General features: G+C 57.2%; 2 protein-coding genes across 4 annotated transcripts in view; both read left to right on the plus strand.

Annotated features, from left to right (window-relative positions):
- The first annotated feature begins 4872 nt into the window (after window positions 1-4872).
- The window catches only part of LOC127053641 (hyaluronidase-2-like), a 46009-nt gene continuing 31070 nt past the window's right edge, over window positions 4873-19811 (plus strand). The window contains exons 1-2 of one of the 3 annotated variants that reach the window (XM_050958711.1): window positions 4873-4969; window positions 12906-13877. In XM_050958711.1, coding sequence (XP_050814668.1) covers window positions 12951-13877 — 927 coding nt within the window. In that variant the 5' untranslated portion in view covers window positions 4873-4969; window positions 12906-12950. Of the gene's footprint in view, window positions 4970-11109; window positions 11177-11946; window positions 12610-12905; window positions 13878-19811 lie in introns of those variants that run through there. The other 2 variants (XM_050958712.1, XM_050958713.1) reach the window with 2 other exon arrangements.
- LOC127053643 (hyaluronidase-2-like) overlaps window positions 4876-19811 on the plus strand; it is a 45913-nt gene continuing 30977 nt past the window's right edge. The window contains exon 1 of the mRNA XM_050958715.1: window positions 4876-4969. The gene's annotated coding sequence lies outside the window, so the exon portion shown is untranslated. The remainder of the gene's footprint in view (window positions 4970-19811) is intronic.

Genomic DNA, 19811 nt, shown 5'->3' on the forward strand with positions numbered 1-19811 from the left:
TTCTGGGTCCTAGTGGCACCCCCCCCCCATCTCCTCCAGTCTGGCACCTTAGGTGGCTGCCTCAGTTCAGGGCTGCCCGGGGGGGGAGGGAAAGTGGGGAAATTTGCCCCAGGCCCTGAAGGGGCCCTCATGAGAGTTTTTCAGGGCCCCTGGAGCGGGGTCCTTCACTGGCTCCGGGGCCCCGGAAAACTCTCATGGGGCCCCGGCCCCTGGAGTTTCTTCCGCTCTGGATCTTTGGCAGCAATTTGGCAGCAGGGGTCCTTCCGCCCTGGGACCCACTGCCAAAGTGCCGGGTCTTTGGCGGCAATTTGGCAGGGGGGGCCCCCCGCTGCCAAAGGCTACAGGGCCCCTGAATCCTCTGGGCGGCCCTGCCTCAGTTCACCTCATGATAAGGCCAGCCCTGCCTCCCCTCACCCGGGGGAAATCCCCTGGTGGCCGCATTTGAGAATGGTGATTTAGTCCCTGCAGCAACATTCGCTGGGTGCAGAACTCTGAATCAGGCAGCACTTTCACTCTGAGCAGAGGTTAGCACATGGGGATGACTCTCCCCCCTCAGCTCTCATGCTCATTGGCAGGGTGGGTGAAGTTTGTCCTGTCCTGTCCTGGGCACATCAACTCCGTGGCACTGTGGGGGAGTCAGAGCAGCAGCCCTGGCAGAGACAGGGTAGATCAGGGACATTCTGTCCAACTGGGGGCTGTGAGATTCCACAGATTAGCAGCCCCTGGTAGCCTCCTGGTCAGCTCCGTGTGTGGGCATGTGCCAGGAATCACATATGCACACCCTGGACATACTAACACACACACACACTCCCCTTGGACAGGCACCCGGAGGGACCTTCACAAACACACACATAAAGGAGCCTTCAGCATGACCTCCGCTTCCGTTCTCAGTGGAAAAAAACTGACTCTGCCTCCTGGAAATAGCATGGCCAAAAAAACCACCAAATCAGCCCCATAGACAGACGGCCTTTCTTCTGCACAAGGACAGTCAGGGCAGCTCCAGAGTGCCAGGCTGGGCTGCCAGCCTGCAGTACTGCTCAGGCTGACTCCAGCGCCGCCGGCTGGAGCCTGGTCTGTCATTGCAGCACTTGCCAGCCAGACAAAGGACTGATGCTCTGCCCACCCACCTAGCCCCTGCCAGCCAGGCTAGCCTCCCTGCCTGATCTCTGTCTGCCTGGAGACAAGTGTCACCTTCAGCTGCTCCATGGTGCTGCCCCATGGCCAGTGGTGGATCAAGGGAAGGTGCTTTGATTTAAATGGCTCCTGTGCTGGAGAAATGTTCCTGGAACCTGGACTCCTCTATCCACAGAGCAGGTACAGCATGGGCTGTGGCAGGGCTGGCTTCCCCATATCACACATTGTTGTGCCTCTGCCCCCCTTGGAAGGACCTCAGTAGGCAGAGAAGGGAGATTGGTCTCTGTGGCACATTCAGTCCTTGACCCATCAGCTGATACTGCTAGCAAGGGGTCCAGTTAGTGCCAGCGTGGGCGCCTGTCCACTAGGAACTGGAGTAGGACCGTGCAACCCATTTCCTAGAGACCTCTGGGCAGACATCAGTCACTGCTGAGCTAGGAAGGCCATGTAGCTCGAATCCCTGAGCCAGTCAGGCCCTTGCACACAGAGTGATAGTGAACAAGACTTGGGTAGTGGTGACACATGGAGCTGCCTTGGGATCACAGCTGGGGCTGCTGGTATCAGAGAACTTGCCCGAGTCCCACCCCATGGGGCTTGCTGGCTGCCATCCCAGCACCCATCCCAAGGAAGCAGGTGGGCTCAGTGATGAGGTACTGGAGAAGCAACATGCGCCGGAGGAGGGGCCAGGGGATGGTGAGGGTGTAGGACAGCTGCTGTACGGGGAGACTTTGGCAAACCAGTAAAGTGCCTGAAACCACTATGGCTTATTGTTAAAGACAGCCTAGTCAGCAAGCTTTTAAAAGCAAGTCTCAGCTTGACCAAGGCAGGAGGGGAGGTGGAATTCAGGGTTCAACCAAAAGGGCAGCTTGACCCCGCTTCCTTCCTGATAAGAACTGTGTTAAAATCTGCTGATACATGTGTTTTCAAAGAGTAGGATATGCCCCAGGAATATCTATTGAGGTCTTAAGACTGCAAGTTCTGAAAAAACCAACACCTGGTTAATCAATAATCAGAAGGAACCTCTTGCTTGAAACTGCTTACTTAACAAGGTTTCTTTAATTACTAATGTATAAATAAGGGGAAAAAGCTTGAGACAGGTGGGACTCGTTTCGGGACTGGCCTCTCCCTCTGGATCCATCTTGTGTTCCCCAGCGGCAGACAGGCTGCTGCTGTATCACTCAAAAGCCACACTCAGCTTTGGTAATTATCAAGGGTTGGGGTTGTTTTCCTAACTTGTTGCGGACGTGTGTAGGTGCTTGAGACTAAGTAAAGCTTAGCTTTAAGTGAAAGCACTCTTGTGTTGTCCTGTTTGTGCCAGCCATCTATCGGTCGGACAGCCGTGTCTCCCCTGATTTATTTCCTGACACCTCCTGACACAGAGTAAAGTTACCAAGAACTTTGGGTTGAAAGAACTCTGGGTGATACTGCAGGGAGCAGGACACTTACAGATACATAGAAGATGCATGGATATCATGCTAATGGAGGCTCTGCATAGATGGTTGGATGGGATAGTGACAGAGACTTGGTTGGGGGTCATTAAGAAAGGGGGCAGGTTCTCTTTGGGTGCCTTGACAGCCATCACTCATGCGGCTCAGGCGGAGGGGCGCTTGGATTAAATGGGGCTTTAGGCATCAGCCATTAGATTCTGGGGTACCATGCTGGGTGGTGGCGGGAAGATTCTCTGTCTGAAGGAACATGACGACAGCCACCCCACCCCAGGCTGCTGAGGAAGGTGAGTTCTTTCTTCATGGAGCAGCATGGCTAACCCTTGAGTGTCATGGGAGCTTGACCTCTGCTAGGTCCCGCCAGGTCCATTCCACTCTGAGGCCAGGACAGATCTCTACAGTTTCTTTTCCTGGCCCCAGCCCAGCAGAGCTTGGGACAGGAAACCCTTCCTGTATTGCTCCTGGTTCTAGAAAGCTGCTGAGTCACCATGGTGAGGTCAGAAAGGGGAGGCACCGGAGGGCTGACCCAGCAGCTCCATGAAAAACCTGCGCACTCAGTGGCGCAGTGACGGGCAGAGGAAATCACTCTCCTCCATGAAATGCTGGCGTTCCCTGGGACCACACAGCCATGATGCTCCCCGGGAGAACTATGCTGGTTCTGTCCTGCTGCTCCTTCACCTGTCCCTTGCATCCCCCTGCTAGCCGAGGGATTCTGGCAGCACCCATGTACCTTGGGCTAGGAATAGCAAACAGCCCCTTGGGAAACTGTTCCTTAGCACTGAACTGTAACTGCACCATGCTTGGGAACAAGCTGGAACTAAAGCTCCAATTGCAGAGTTCCAGCAAGTTTCCCTTCTAAGGCAACAAGGCCTGAGAAGACCCCCACCCCCTCTGCCACTTACCGAGTCCCGCCAATTCTAGGCCAGCCCGGACAAGGATCAACCCCCCTGACACCAACTCACAACAAATCCCAGGGTCCTGCAAAGTCCCTTTACAGCCTCAGTCTGGGCCCAGGAGAGTGTCATGGGGACATCTACCCACCCCCCTCTTCCCTGGTGACTGCAGAACATCTCTGGGGCAGCTCCGGCATGTGCTTCTGTGGGAAAGTCTTTGTGCATTTCTAATGTCTTTTATGGGGTTTAGCACCTGTAAAGAAGACGGGGCACCTGCGCCATTGTGCCCTGCCAGATCTCCATGGCACACCCGCCAGTGCTCCACAAACAACGGGTCAGGGACCTCTGCACCAGCCCCAGAATGTGGCTCCTGTATTGGCCTTGCACCCATGTGCAGTTCAGCTTAGAGGGCAATGGGGGCTATAGCCTCTCTGGCATCCTCTAACAATGCAGGTTCCGGTCCCCTTGCCCATAGACGGTGCTTTCCAGTCCTGCTGGAGTCAGGCAGACCAAGAAGTGGAGGAAGAACCATTCAAGGGGAGTAGAACCTTCCGACACATTGTGGTGGTACCGGACACACTCACAGAGCACAGCTGAGAGGCACTATGTCAGTCCCGGCTGTTCTGCAGTGCTACCTACAGGTTGGGAGAGGTGCAGGTTGGAGCCAAGAGTCCGGAGAGCTTTCGGGTGACTCTTGTTACAGTATTTTCTTTTGGGGTGGAGCAGGTGGCGACTTCAGAACAGCAGGAACAGGATGGTCCATGCTAAGCCCCGATCTTGCCCCGGCGGCAGGGGTGGAGGAAGCTGGGCTGGTGCATCATGGAATAGTCAGCAGCAATCGCTATGGGTTGCAAGTGGAGGCAAATACAGGGGAGATCCCCTGAGCCCTCGCTGACCTCTGAGCCACCCTCCCTCCCACCTCTGAGCTTGCGGAGGCCTTGTGGTTGCTGAGCAGGGACTGCACAGCTTCCCTTTCTATTTGCCAGCAGGAAATGAGGCTCGGTTCCGGGAGAAAGGCCTTCCAAGCTAGGGGGGAGTCTAGGGGGACAAGGGGGTGTGCACTGGCTAAGGCACATAGGGCAGCTCCACGGGGACGGGTGAGAACTGGGAAGCGCACAGCTCCCTGGCCTGCAGAGAGTGAGAGTGTGCACCTCTGGAGAGGGGAACCGAGCATAGGAGAGCTGAGAAGGAGAGAGAGACACTGGGAGAGAGAGCCACTGTCCAGCCCCGCAGGCCCTGGAATCTTAAGCCCTGGGACGGCACAGCCCAGGAAGTGTCTCTGTCCAATCCGGACACTTTGGACTGTTGGGATATCCCCTGTGGGGGTCAAAACTCTCCTTCTTGCCGGCTCCTTCGTTCATTTGTTTCTCCCTTCCTTCACTGGGTGCAGCCGTCCGTGAGGGGTTTCCCCCAGTGTGGACTGATCTCCCTACCACACCCTTCCCTGCACCAACATTGCTGCTGCCACCCGGAGCCACAGAAAGCCAAGCCAGGCAGGTGAGTCTTTTTTTTATACTTTCGGAGGGCAAAAGGACCTGCTTTACCGGGAGAGAATAATGGGCTGGGATGGACCTGCAATAGAAATGAGGTCAGGAAGGGAGTGATAAGAGCCGAGAGTTGGGATGCCTCAGTTCTCTTCCCAGCTCTGGAAGGGGAATGGGGGGTGGAAATCAGGACTCCTGGGTCCTATTCCTAGTTCTGGAAGGGAAGTGGGGGGCGGGGGATCTAACAGTGAGAATGGGGGGCAATGTGTGTCAGGACTCCTGGGTTCTATTCCCAGCTCCATCACATGCCCATTCTGATAGTGTTACCTAGTAGCTGGTGCACTGGGCTAGGCCTTGGAAGAACTGGGTTCTAGGCCCAGCTCTGCTGCTGGCCCGCTGCATGATCGTGTTAAGTTGCTTCCCACTCTGTGCCTCAGTTTCCCCATCTATAAAATGGGGCTAATGCTACTGACTGGGCTCCCAGAGGGGTTCTGTGGGTAAATTAATGTCCACAAAGTGCTATGACACCCTCCAATAGGTGGTGCTAAGGACACATCCATTGTTAACCTATATAGGGTCCGCAGGAGGCTAGCAAAGGATCTGATCCTACCCCAGTGCCAGGCTAAGGGTAGGAGACAAGACTTAATGCCCTAACCGGAGCGTGAATGCCTTGTGAGTGCCCAGTGCCTTGTGCTAGAACCAGGCATCTCACACACCGCTCTCTGCCTCAGCCTCTGGGGTGAGCAGGAAGGTTGGCTCCATGGCCCAATCAGTCCTCAGCCTTTCTGCAGCAACTAAAAGCAGGTGGCCTGTTGGCATTGTGACGGGCCCATGGGACTGACACCCCACAAACTCATGTCACACAAGCCAGTGACTAGCCATCTGGTGAGGACACCCTTTGGCTGCCCATGTGCCAGTGCTTGGAACAACCAGCCCCGACGGTCAATGAGAGGGCGGTTTGACCAACAGCACAGCAAGTTCGGACACCATGAGGGCAGGCAAGTGAGACGTTCTGAAGACAGCACCTTGCCCTGGTGAGGCTGAGGACTGCATGATGTGCAGCAAAGATCAGCTGGAGTGGAGATGCTACAGCAGCAATGCACTAGAGCTGCGTGTGACAGAATGACCCTGTGGGTAGGATGTGGTGCTGGGGAGCTGGGTTCAGGACCTGGCTCTGTCACCCATTTGCAATGTGTCTTTGGGTAACTCTTAGTGCCTCAGTTTCCCCATGTGTGCAATGGTGATAATGACCCCCAACTTTGCAAAGGGCTTTGTGGTCTATATTGTTAGTGTGATAACATGAGACTTGGTAACTGGAAGGATACAGGGCTGTGGGTCCCAGGCTCTGGTTTGTGTGTGTGGAGGGGGCGGTGCTCTGGTTCTGCATCCAGACCAGAGTACTCAGCAGGGACTTGCTATCTCAGTTCTCTGTATTGGGGACAAGTGACTTATTTACAGTGTTTCTGGGACTAAAACAGAGGAGGCACTATCCAGAAAAGTGAGAGTGCTAGACACAGGGCAGTTCCCAGCCACTCCTGTGCCAACATCTCCCAGCAGGGGGCACTATGGGGAGGTGGCAGGAGTGTTGGCTGGTGGTGGGAGCTCCTAGCTATGCCAGCCCCTGCCTCTCCCTCTGGACTGTCGGTGAGTGTCTCATGCTTCCAGGCTGGAACACACCTGGCTTCCTGCATTTCTTCCTGGCTGTTCCTTCATCCCAAGCACATGGATTTCCTGGCGTGTCAAGAAGCTGGATGGGCTTTGGGTGACCAGATGTCCCGATTTTATAGGGACAGTCCCGATTTTTGGGTTTTGTTTTTATATAGGCTTCTAGTATCCCTCCCCCCCGTCCGGATTTTTCACACTTGCTGTCTGGTCATCCTAGATTGGCTGCGTGTATTATCTCCTCCGTCGGCCCCAGCTTAGGTTGCTTTGCTTTGTTCCCAGCAAAGAGGCATGGAACGATAATCCTAAGCTGCAGCTATTGCGCAGTGTTACACCCACGGGGCAGCCTCCCAGGCAGAAGGGCATCCCCTAGTGACAGTCAGCCTTGGCCTCTGTAGAGACCTGGTGCAACATGGGGTGGAGGGATTTGGGTCTGTAGTGGGGTGGGTGGGGTAATGGGAAGGGGGAATTGGAGTCTGTAATGGGGGTGGGCTGGGAGACTTGGGGTTTGTAATGGGGGGGTGGGCAGAGGGAACTGGAGTCTGTAATGGAGGTGGGCTGGGGAATTGGGGTTTGTAATGGGGGGTGGCAGAGGGAACTGGAGTCTGTAATGGGGGTGGGCTGGGGTGGTGGACGGGGGAATTGGGGTTTGTAATGGGGGATTGGGCAGAGGGAATTGGGGTCTGTAATGGGGGTGGGTGAGTGAATTAGAGTCTTTATTGGGGGGAGAGTGGGAACTGGGGCCTGTAATGGGGGGTGTAGCTCTGGGCGGGGGGGAGGGGAAGTGCAGCTGTGGTTGGCATGGCTGGTGGTCTGTATCCATCCTGAATTGGCTGCCTGTGCTCATGGTTTGGGGATGGGCTGACAAAGCCCCCAGTTCCCAGAACGTGGGCTGACTAGTCTCGTTGCTGGGAGCTGCCCCACTGCTGCCTCCTGAGCCTTTTGTGTGGAACAAAGCCCCAAGCTCCACAGCCAGCTCCTCTGGGAGCCCCCATTGTTTGGCTGGCCTCGCCGCCTTCCTCAGCCTAGCCCCCGGTGCCTTTCCCTTCCACCTCCTCCTGCTGGGAGCTCACCCCCTCCACCCCGAACTGCAGAGTCCAGCTTTCCAGGGAGACTTTGGGCCTCCCCCCTCTTGCCTCTCCCCAGCGCAGGGCTGTGAGGGGCTGTGATCGGATTACAGATCTGCAGCCCTTCATTTCCTCTGCTGGTGGAGATCCATCTCAGCTGGGACAAAGGCGCATGCTAATCCAGTAGCTCTCCTCCGTGTTGTTATTCCGTGGCCTTGGGCCTCGCACGGTGGGCATGCACTGCTAGAACCCACCCACCTGCTCAGAGGGCATTGCTGGTACCACTTTGTCCCAATGATTCTGGCACCTGCTGTAAGGAGTGGGGCAGGAGCACTGGCTGTGGGGGGAGCTCCCAGCAGGGGGTGCTGTGGCAAGGGGGCTGGAGCGCTAGCTGTGAGGGGATTTATGGGGGAAGGTACTAGCTACTCCAGCCCCAGCCTCTCCCAACAGGGGGTGCTGTAGGGAGGGAGCAGGAGCTCTGGCTGGGGGGGGATGTATGAGGGGAGCAACCAGCTACTCCAGCCCCGGCCTCTCCCAGCAGGGGGCACTGAGGGGAGGGGCAGGAGCACTGGGTGTGGGGGAGCCCCCAATTACCAGCAGAAGCAGTAAAGAGTGGGGTGGCTGCTCGTTAAGAACAGCCCTAATGTGATGCCGTTGTTTGTCCCTCCATTTGTGTAACCAGTGAGTAATGATGGGGTCGGAGTGGCTCCTTACCCTCTGTGTGTGTGTGGGGGGGGGGGTGTTCTTACCCCAGCTGTCACTAGTTGGCCTCATCCTGTTTGCTTTTTCAGATTCATGCACCCAGGAAGTTCTACCAGTAGAAGCTAAGGGAGTGAATTTAAACCACCCTAAGCCTACATGTGGACAGTTAAAGGGAGCTAAGCTAAACCAGAAGCAGGTACTTCTGGACTAAGTGTATGTGGTCAAACTCCCCATATAGAAAAGCCCTTAATTACTTTACACCCACAGTGGCTTGTAAGTGGCTCACATGTGGCTGGAAAAGCAGGGCCCAGCTAGAAGCAAGCCCTGTGAGTCCAGCAGAGGAAGGAGGGGGAGGTACCCAGGCCAGCTGGCAGTGCAAACATAAAACTGCATTGGATTGTGGGAGGGTGAGACTGGGGCTGTGGTGGCAGCCCTGGAGCTCAAGGCCTCTGGTTGATTGCAGCCAAGATATAGCATGGGCAAACAGGCTCCAAAATACCTGCATGCTTCAGCCCTACCCCACAGAGAGCAACCTCTAAGTGAGACAGGGGAGTCCACTGGAGGCCAGCAAAAGCAATCAATATGTTCCATTGAACTCACCCTCACCATTGAGGGAAGTGCTACTGTAGATGGGCCCAAACCATTTGAGAACTGGGGCCCGGTCATGTGCCCTGTAACGGTGTCCCCAATGATCTCGTCCTATTATCCCCATTTGCAGCAGCAATCCTGGATGGATCAAGAGAGATCTGCAGTGGGCAACTGAGGTCAGCCTGTGGGCTGTTTCCCTACTGCAGAGGGACCCTGTGGCTGACTCAGCTCTTGGTCTCACTGCTGGGAGTGCCAGCAGGTTTGGTGGCAGTGGGCATCACGCAGATATTGGCCCATTTGGAAATGGACTGGGACATCCCTCCCCATCTAATTCATGGCCAACAGGCCACTGATCAGCCACTCCAAGGGACGGCTCTTTGGTCTCCTTTGACCTGGCTGGGTTATGGAACTAGGGACCTAGAGGTGAGAGATTCCATCCCCAGAGCCATCCCAGTCCCCAGTACCATAGGTGACTGAAGGCACTTTTTGGAGGCTTTAATCAATAAGGAATCCATTTGTGCAGCACTGTCTCTTTAACCCCCATGTTCCTTGTCACGGCCCAGGGCTCCCAGAGAGGAGGGTTCAAGCAAAGCGTAAAGCCTTGGAGACATCCTGAGCTGACAAGCACCATTTCTGCCTCTGGTGGTGGCACTCTCAGCAGAGAGGTCTGGGACACCATGAGGTCTCAAGGCCCTTCTGGGACAGGGTTGAGGCCCGCTGGCCAGGTGGTATGGGGAAAGCAGTGGCTCTGTTATGTAGTTAGATACAGGCCTGATTTCCAGAGATGAGGAAAACCCTCAACTGCAGCTGAACTCAACCAGGGCTCCTCACTCAGCATCTTGTATCTGCAGGTTCCCAAGCTGGCCAGCCACCAAACTCAGACAAGCCCCATTGAACCCCTGAGCACTGTCGGCTTCTGGTATCACAAGAACATGCAAATAACTTTGTGATGGGAGAAGATCCAGCCGCTTGTCCTTCTGGCTCTGAAGAGCTGGTTTTGATGGAGCTCTAGTGGCACTTTGGAGGGGTTCCAGAACGCCGTCTGGCTGGAACGTGCCAGCCATTTGGCATGCCAAGCCCTGCCCCGGCAGCCAGTTGCCAGGGCTCTGGGGGAGACATTGAACCCAGCAGACTGGCGGGCGCATTCCTGGGAAGGAAAATGGCCGTCCCAAGACAATGGCCATTCACTGGGGCTGACATTGGTCCCCCAGCAGATGTTTATGTAGAGTCCATAACGAAACAAACGTTCCAAGGGATTCCCAGCCGTTGACATAACAACTGCTTTGTGACTTGATCAGAGAGCCAGTGCTCCCAAGTCAATCCTTATACCAACTCGTGCTGGGCGAGGGGAGGGCAGCAGGTATGCCTGCCCCATTGTCTGCAGCTCCTGGAGAAAACGGGCTCTGAACATTGGAACTGCAGGGGACTCTGGGGCTGGGGCAGCCGGGACTCACACACATACAGCCAGCACCCTCTGCACCGTCCCCACAGCGCCCCCTGCTGGGAGAGGCTGGGGCTGGAGTAGCTGGGAGCTCCCACACAGCCAGTGACCCTCCCCACAGCGCCCCCTGCTGGGAGAGGCTGGGCCTGGAGTAACCGGGACCCCTGCAGCCAGTGTCTCCCCACTCTGCACAGCGCCCCCTGCTGGGAGTAGCTGGGAGCTCCCACACGGCCAGTGACCCTCCCCACAGCGCCCCCTGCGGGTAGAGGCCGGCGCTGCAGCAGTTCTCCGCTCCCCTAACTGCCGCCCTGGGCGGGCTCCGTTGGCCCGGCCGCTCCCGCAGCCCCGCCCTGCCCCGGCGTCACCGCCCCCTGTAGTTCAGTAGCAAGCGGCGCCGGGCATGCCGAGACAGCCGGGCTGTACCAAGTGGCTCCTGGCGGCTGGGGAGGGGGGTGAGGACTAGGGCACATAAAAATAACAGTCTCCGTTGCCACGGAGAGTTACAAATGGCGCAGAGCGAGCCAGGAGCCACAGGACTTGGCTCCCGCTTCCGGCCGGTCGGCCGCGCGCTGAGTCAGTGCCTCCCTGGGGCCGGGGCTCCTCGGGGATCTCCCCTCCCCTCCTGCTCGCGTTGGGTTGCTCCAGCCTTTGGGCTTTTAAAGGGGCTGCCGAGGCTGGCAGCGGCGAGCGGGGCGGTGCTGGGCTCGTGGCTCTTTAAGAGCGGCTCGCTGGTGGGGGGCGATGGGGAGCTGAGCCCCAGGTGAGTGCGCGCCCGGAGCGCAGGGGGCTGCTGGGGCCCGGCCGGGACTGGGCGGGCACGGAACTTTCCCTGGAGCGGGGCGGGAGGCAGCGGCGCTGGGGGGCGTGGGGCGTGGGGCGCTCCCACCGGCCCGGTTCCAGCGCGGGGGCTGCCGACCCCCCTGCGGCCCGGCGAGCGTCCCGCTCTGGAGCGGAGCCCTGGGTGGCCGGGAAACGTCCCCTGTTCCGCGCCGTGTCCTGCCCCGCCGCCCCGCTCCAGCAGCTTGCGGTCTGGATCCCGGCGTGCGGCTTGGCTGGGGGTCTGGCGGGGGGCGACGGGCAGCCCGCCCCGCACCCCCGCCCCCTAGCCGGGGGAGCTGGTAACTCTGGGGAGCCGCGGCTCTGTCCCGGACGCGCCGCTGCTCGGGTTTCCTCTCCCGGCTCTGCGCCGTGTTGTGATTTGTGCCGCTAGCCGCTGGCCGGGCTGAGAGCGGAGCTGTTCTCGCTGCAGCACAGCTCCTTGGGGCGGCTTTGTGCGAGCCCTTGCTCTGCTGACACCCACATTTTTCCCTCCCCCGGCCCCTTTGCTATTTGATCTCCGGCTCTTGCTTCTCGCCGATCGCTTGGCCTCGCGGGCTATTGCAATGGAAAGAAGTTCGCACTGCCCCGCAGCTCGCGCGAAGCCTGTTGCTCCGTGCGCGGAGCTGCCGAACAAAAGGTGGCCTCGCTGGCACAGCCCGGCGGAGCTGAGGCGGGGGGCTGCGGGTCGCACGAGGGCGCAGCCGGGGGGGAGGGAGGGATCGGTCTGGAACAAAACGTGTCCGACCCACCGACTGCGCTGATAAGCGAAGGCCCGCACATTCCTGGGATGTTTCAAGGCTTCAGCCTCGGCGTGGGGCCCGATCCTTCCGGTTTACAGCCAGCCTCAATCCGGAGTGACTTGTGGAAAATTGATAGAAAATTTCCCTGACAGACTCCACCCGAGTAGTCGGCGCCACGTGTGGGAGAGATCGGAACCAGGCCCTACATTGCAAGCTCCCTTCCAGGGAGGTTATGTGCCTGCTGTATGATGGGGCCTGGCTCTTGCTGGTGGGACTGTCAAGAAAACTATGCTGGAATTGTGCTGTTGGAGCTGAGCTCTGGAGCGGGCCCTTTGCTGGGGTTGGGGAGGCTGCTCAGCCTACTGTGCTGACAGACCTGGGTCTGAGCCTACTCCTAGCCCTGTACCTGTGCTGGTGCTGGAGGATTTTGTGGCTGGAAGCTTCCCCTCCTAAGGACGAGTCTTTGCTGCCTGTCAAGTCGTACTGGGCTCAGGTGGATTGTGGAAGGTCAGGACTGAAGTGCCTTGGCAGAGCAGGGCAAGAAGGCTGATCTGGGGTCTGAGATGCTAGTCTGTAATGCAGGAGATCTCGGTTCAGTTCCCAGCTCCACTGCAGTCATCTTGTAGGGCCTCAGGTCAGTCGCTTGAGCTTTGTGCCTCAGTTTCCCTTCAGGAAAGTGGAAAAGTATTCTCCCCAGTTCAGAGCAGAGATGCACCGATGTTTGTGAGGTGCTCACATGGGGGCCAGTGGCAGACCATCTGAGTACCTCAATGGATTGGAGGGGCATTGGCAAAGCTGGGTTTGTGGGGTTGAGATAGTAGGGGGGCTTTGGGGCATTGGCAGAACTGGGAGAAGCTTGCAAAGCTCTACTGCTAGTGGGGTGGGGGAGTGCCTTTTGCTCCACCCTCTTACAGCCCTGTTCCCCTGCAGGCTGTGACCTGAAGCCATCCTGTGACCGAGCAGCCCAGTGAGAGAATGCGGGGAGGCTCTGTGCTGGCAGTGCCATGGCTCCTGATCCTTACTGTCACCGGCGGCCATGGGCAGGATGGGAAGCCAACCTTTGCCCCCCTTTTCACCCGGAAGCCCTTCATTGTGGCCTGGAATGCCCCCACCCAGGACTGCAAGCCCCGCTTCCAGGTCCAGCTGGACTTCAGCCTCTTTGACCTGGATGCCTCGCCCAATGAGGGCTTTGTAGACCAGAACCTCACCATCTTCTACAAGGAGCGCCTGGGCCTCTACCCCTACTACGATAAGCAGCAGGTGGCTGTGAATGGTGGTGTCCCCCAAAACAGCAGCCTACGGGACCACCTGGACCAGCTCCAGGATGGAATCTGCCATTACATCCGCTCAGAGGCCAAGGAAGGGCTGGCTGTCATCGACTGGGAGGAATGGAGGCCCATCTGGATCCGCAACTGGCAGAACAAAGACATCTACCGCAAGAACTCCCGCAAGCTGGTGCTGTCGCAGCACCCTGACTGGCAGGAGGACATGGTGAACAAGGAGGCCCAGTACGAGTTTGAGAGCTCGGCCCGGAGATTCATGCTTCACACCCTGCAGCATGCCAAGAGCTACCGGCCCAAGCAGCTGTGGGGTTACTATCTCTTCCCGGACTGCTACAACCATGACTACAGCAAGAATCCAGACAGCTACACGGGCCGCTGCCCTGACGTGGAGAAGACACGCAATGACCGGCTGTCCTGGCTCTGGAAGGAGAGCACAGCCCTCTACCCCTCCATCTACCTAGACCAGGTCCTGGCCTCCTCTGAGAACGGCCGCAAGTTTGTGCGCTCGCGGGTCATGGAGGCCTTGCGGATCTCTCACCAGCACCATGATGGTTACTCGCTGCCAGTCTTCGTCTACACCAGGCCTACCTACAGCCGTAAGCTGGACGTCCTGAGCAGGGTAAGGCGGTGCCCGCGCCCCAGGGATAGACCCATTTCTACCAGAGATATTGGGGCTAGAACCAGGGGTGAAAGTAGAAATAGGGACTTACTGGTATGGGACTTGGCTGGGTTGGGGTCAGCTCTGGCCCCCGGAAGCGAAGGGGATGGTGGGTGGGGGCGTCAGAGCCAGAGCCAGCCCCAGCCTACCCTGTACTGGTAAGTGCCCGACCCCGCTGGGATAGCTGCGGCTGCCAGGGGCTCCGGCAGCAGTTTAAAGGGCCCAGGGCTCGGCTGCTGCTACCAACCCGAGCCCTTTAAACTGCTGCTGGAGCCCCCGGCTGCTGCTGCTACCCCAGGGCTTTGGCAGCAGGGCTCTGGGGGCTATTTAAAGGGCCCAGGGGTCCCCTGCCTCTAGTGCTCTGGGCGCTTTAAATAGCTGCTGGAGCAGGGTGGGTCTCCAGGGGTTATTTAAAGGGCCTAGGGCAGTAGAGGCAGCAGGAGTCCCCGCCCTTTAAATAACCCCTGGAGCCCTGCTGCCGCTACCCCACGGCTCCAGCAGCAGGGCTCTGGTGGCAATTTAAAGGGCCTGGGGCTCCAGCGACTGCTGGGAGCCCCAGCCCTTTAATTGCTGTCTGGAGAAGCCAGCCCAGTATGGTGTACCGGCTCTTGCTGGTATGTTGTACCGGCTTACTTTCACTGACTCTGCCTAGAACCTTGCTTCTTCCTGGGCCTCTAGCTCTCAGATTGTGGGAGAGGGTAGTGGGTGGTCTCAGCACTAGGGGGGCAGTGTGATCACACAGCCTCCCAGCATATTACAGCAAAGGCACCAGAACATACCAAGTTGCACAGTCTTTTCCAGGCCCCATGTGATCTCCACCAGGGAGGGCAGCAGGAACTGATTCTTCCCACCATCCAAGGCTTTAAACACCAGCTCCTCAAATTCAACCCCAGCTGTGCCCTTCCTGTGTTGTCATGGGCTTGTGGTGCTTTATGGGGTAGAGCAGGGTCCCAGTCCCACTTGCCCCTCTGCATCTGAGCTGACTTGCGGGGCCCTGTTGCTTGTGCTGCCTGGGCATAGGGCTCTTGCATGGTGGTAGCCAAGGGAGCTGAGATAGGGCAGCTCTGTGGTCTTCCTGGCAGGCTGGGGTGGAGGAGAGAAGGATGGGCAGTGGAGTGGGGGTGGAGGGAATCTTCCTGTGTTAGTCGGGTGGGTCTGTGAGATTGCATTCCAGCTCCCTGGTCCTGTCCAACATTGCCATGGCTGAGGATGAGTTCCTGAGCTTACCATGCCCCTCCTGGCGGGGGGAGTGCAGCTGTTGAAATGGGAGCTGTGGCCCTGCTGCTGTGCAGGCTAACTGCACATTGACAGCCATGACTTCCTCTTTCTGGATCCTGTCCTGCAGGGCCCAGCTTCAGGAGGCAGCTGGAAGAAGAGCATGGCTTCAAGAGCTAGGACTCCTGGGTTCCATTCCTGGCCCTCCTTCCTGAGCACGGGCAAATCACCTAGAGCCAGATTTTCTCAAGAGCTCAGCTGAAAATCTGGTGCCTGAGCTCCTGGACCCCAGGTGCGGCATGGGGGAAAGGTCCCATGTTGGAGGAGCCATAGGGAGCTGTGGTGGGGTGCAGAGTCTGTAATGATCACATCCTGTACTATGTCCCCATTAGCCGACTCCCCCTTGCCCAGTGTAGAAGGTCCATGCTGCAACAGGATGCCCTCTGTGGTGCCAAGCATCTCCATTGGGAAGTCTGTTTCCTGGTGCCCTGGGGTGTGACTGTCCCCACAAGGGCCTGTGGAGGCAGCATGATGGGCAGGAAGGTGGCTGTGGTGGGGAGAGAAAAGGCAGGAGTGGGAAGGTGGTGCTGGTACCATTGTTCTGGCCTATGCATGCCTGGCACTTAGTGGCAGGGTCTGCAGATACATTAAGCCATTCTTGAGTAAGAAGCCATTGCAATCTCTCCCTGTGGGGCAGGGGTGTGTTCGAGTTGTGAGTGGGCAGGCAGAGGCCAGTATCTGCCACAGGAGGGTGCCCCATTGTCCTGGGTGGGGCTTCAAGTCATGCTGGTGGGGTGACAGAGGGGGAGTGTGAGATCTGGGCAACTCCATGTTGCTAGCCCTATATGGGAATTGAGCGTGGGCTCTGTGGGCCAGGAGAGCAGCTCCATCAACCTCCCTGCTGATGGGGCAAAGCTATGCCCTGGGTAAGCTCCTCCAGCAGAGCATGGAGGCGCCTCGGGTGCTAGCAGGTGGTGGGTGGGCAAGGCAGGGACCCAGCTCCCTGGCAGCAATGGTGCAGGGGTAGGAGGCAACAGAATCTCATTTTCTAACTGAGGATGTAGCATGGGGGATGTGGGGTCTCCCAGCCATTTAGTATAAAGGGCCCCCTTGTAACAGAGAGCCCATGTGAATGGGCTCAGGTCTGAGACCTGCTCCACTCTGTGCTCCCACCCTGCAGGCACAAGGAGAGAAAGCTGAGCCAAGCCCTGTGGGACACCTCTCAGGACAGAAGCTCTGCAGGATTTTTGGCTGCTGAGATGGGGCTGAAAGGACCACTGAGGCCCAAAGCACCACAGGGACCCCAGTGGCTGCACCCATTAGCCCACCTATAGTGCCCAGCACTCCAACTCTGCTGTGCGCAGCGCCCCCTGTCAGTGACTGAGTAGAAGTCCAGGGGGCCCTGCACACAGCCAGCTGCTTGCAGCCCCAGCCATGCTAAGCCATCTCTCTGGGGCGGGCTGGGAGTCAGAGGTTCTCAGGGTCCCCATGCTGTCCTGCCCAGCTGGGTGGCTCCTAGCTGCATGGGAGGAGGGCTTTTCCACCCTGGCCTTCTGGGCATTTTGAGGGGGTGGAGATGAGTGGGAGGACACAAGTGACCCCAGCTGGGCAGATTTCCCCCCCCACACTCTTGGTGTTTGTGTTCTGCTTTTCTACTGTCTGCCAGGGCAGTACATGCCTAAATGCTTCCTTAGGTGTCCTGCTGAGTGCAGCTCCTGGCTGGGAACACTTCCCACTGGAAGCGCTCTTGGGGGGGGGGGGGGAGGATGGGATGGGAGTGGGGTCTCTGTGGGTGGCAGGCTGCTTCTATCTGTGGTGTATATACATTGTTGCTAGAGTGCAGCTCCCCTCTTAGTGGACAGGCCTGATCTTGTGTGCAGGGGAGGAAGGACCAGATGCTCTAATGGTTAGAGTGGGAACTGGGTGCCAGGACTCCTGGGTTCTATTCCTGGCTGTGGCTGCCTAGTGGGGTCTAGTGGCTAGAAGAGCCTGCGAGCCAGGACTCCTGGGTTCTATTCTCAATGCTGGTTCTTAAATTTTCAGACCTTGAATAAATCATCTCCTGTCCCTCAGTTTCCATTTCTGTAACATGGGCACACTAGTCCTCATGGAGGCAATGAGGGTTTATTATGAGACACTGGATGCTGGTGTTTGGCAAGTGCCCTAGTGATAGCTTAGGCATAGCACTGGCATAGAGCGGGGCAGCCGGCTGATGGCCATTCTCATAAGGAAACGAGGGAAATGGGGTCTAGATAGCATTACAGTAAAGTGGATGCGAAACTGGCTGAACGATGGTATTTCATAGTCAGCTGGCAGACTGGGAGAGTGCATCTAGTGAGGTCCTGCAGGGATCAGTCCTGAGTCCAGTGCTAGTCAGTATTTTCATTAATGACTTGGATGATAGAGTGGAGAGTTTGCCTATGAAAATATAGAGGGGACACCAAGCTGGGAGGTCTTGTGAGCCCTTTAGAGGGCAGGATTAGAATTCAAAAGGACCTTGACAAATTGAGAATTGGTTTGAAATCAACAAGATGAACTTAGTAAAGACAAGTGCAATGTACTACACTTAGGAACCAAAAATCAAATGCACAGCTACAAAATGGGGACTAACTGGCTAGGTGGTGGTGGTGCTGCTGAAAAGGGTCTAGGGGTTAGAGTGGATCAAACTGATGTGGTAGAGTTGCCCCCCCTTCCCCAAAGAGGCTAATTTCATTCTGGGATGTTTTTTAATGGAGTGTTGTATGGGAGGACAGTGTCCTGCTCAGCATGGATGAGGCCTCAGCTGGAGGGCTGTGTCTAGTTCTGGGCACCCAGCTTCAGCTGCACAGCCCCTGGCTCTGACCACGCAGCCATGGGCACTGAACCCCGGCTCCAGCTATGCAGGCTCACCACCCCCTTCCCTCATTTGCTTTGGGCCCCTGCTTTCTGCCCTGGCCCTACATCCATGGCACCAGGCCCCCATTACCTCCTCCTCTGACCCCACCCTATCCCCATCCAGGGCTTAATTTGTCCTGGGGCTTGCTGAGAATAGTGATATTAACAAACATGCAGGTATCACTTTTCCCAGCAGACCTATCACAGCCTCCCAGCTAGCTACCAAGTGTGCTGTGGAAAGTGATATTAACCAACATACAAATATCACTTTTCACAGCACTATTTTTATTGTCTGTACCAAAAAACCACATACACATAGATGTGGATATTTTTCTTTTTCCTCAAGTTAATTAAGTATTTTAGGAAAAAGTGTCAGTCTGGCACTAGCAAGAGTTGGTGGTCACACTCCGAAGCCACCAAAACTTTTGTTGAGAACCCCATGCACTAACGTCTCAGTGCTGAAGAGCTGGCTCTGTTTGGATTAATGTGACGTGAAGGGACTTTAATAGGCTACAACCCCTTTATGAGACTAGGATAGCGGGGGGCTGCTGTGGGTCAGGATTGAGGGACATTGTCAGGGCTGTGTGGGGTGAGCCTGGGGCAGGGATAGCAGGGGCTGTGGGTTGGGAGCTGAGCTGCACGCAGGCCCTGCCTCCCACCTCTGGCACTCTCGGAGCAGCTCCCTAGCTGCTGGTGGCTCCCTCCTGCCTGACTGTCAGTGCTTGTTCCAACAGGCCACCTGCTGTCTTAGCAGCCCTGGTGGCTAGGCCCAGGCCAGGAACATGCATGCTGGCCTGGGGCAAGGATGGGAGGGGCAGGAATGTGAGGAGCATGGGGTGGGGCTCCAACCCCACCCCTTCACAAAATGTGTGCCATTAGGCTGGGTTCAGCCCTGGGATATCTCATATCTCAGGTAACTGGCAAACTTTCACCCCCAGCTGCTTCATGGACTGTAAGGGGACTACTCTCCCTGGTGAGAGAGCTGGGACTGCTCTCCCTGGTGCCAGAAAGGCAGCCCCCTCTAGGGTGGAGCACTGCAGCTGTTCTAACAGCACCCAGCAAGTGTGGGGCACATAATGGCGAATCCCCCAGGCAGCTGGACTGGGGAAGAGATTGCAGAGCAATCAGGGAGGTGCAGTGTAGGGAGCTGGGATTTGGACAGCAGAATTGGGTGTGTTTTGGGGAGGGTAGCAGGAAAAATATACTGGATCTTTAATGGCCTCAGGTGGCAAGGTAGCATGTCCAAAAGCACCTGCCTCTAACACTACAGCAGGGCACTAGCACCCAGGGCAGGCTTTAGCAAGTGCGGGGCCCAATTCTAACAGTTCTGATGGGGCCCCAGCAGGGATGACTGAAAAGAAAAAAAACACGTAAAAAACACATGTGGGGCTTGTACTCACCAGGCAGCGCTCCTAGTTTTCGGCAGCGGGTCCTTCACTCGCTCCGGGTCTTCAGTGGCACTGAAGGACCTGCCGCTGATGTGCTGCCGAAGACCTGGAGCGAGTGAAGGACCCGCTGCCAAAGTGCTGCCGAAGACCCGGAGCAGTGCTGGGTGAGTAAAAATTAAAAAGGAGCCTCTCACCAGGGAAAAGATTCTTGATCACTTGTCCCCCCCACCGCCTGGTGGCCCTGCCACTGGGCGCGGGGCCCTCTTAGGCGCGGGGCCCGATTCGGGGGAATTAGTGGAATTGGCCTAAAGCCGGCCCTGCTAGCACCACCCAGGAGGCCTCCTGGCCAGGCCTAGCCCTACTCAGAGACTAGCAGAGAGCTCACATCTCTGACACAGCCAACTGGAGTGTGAGCGTG

The sequence above is a fragment of the Gopherus flavomarginatus genome, chromosome 6 (genome assembly GCF_025201925.1).
Source record: "Gopherus flavomarginatus isolate rGopFla2 chromosome 6, rGopFla2.mat.asm, whole genome shotgun sequence".
Taxonomy (NCBI): Eukaryota; Metazoa; Chordata; order Testudines; family Testudinidae; genus Gopherus; species Gopherus flavomarginatus.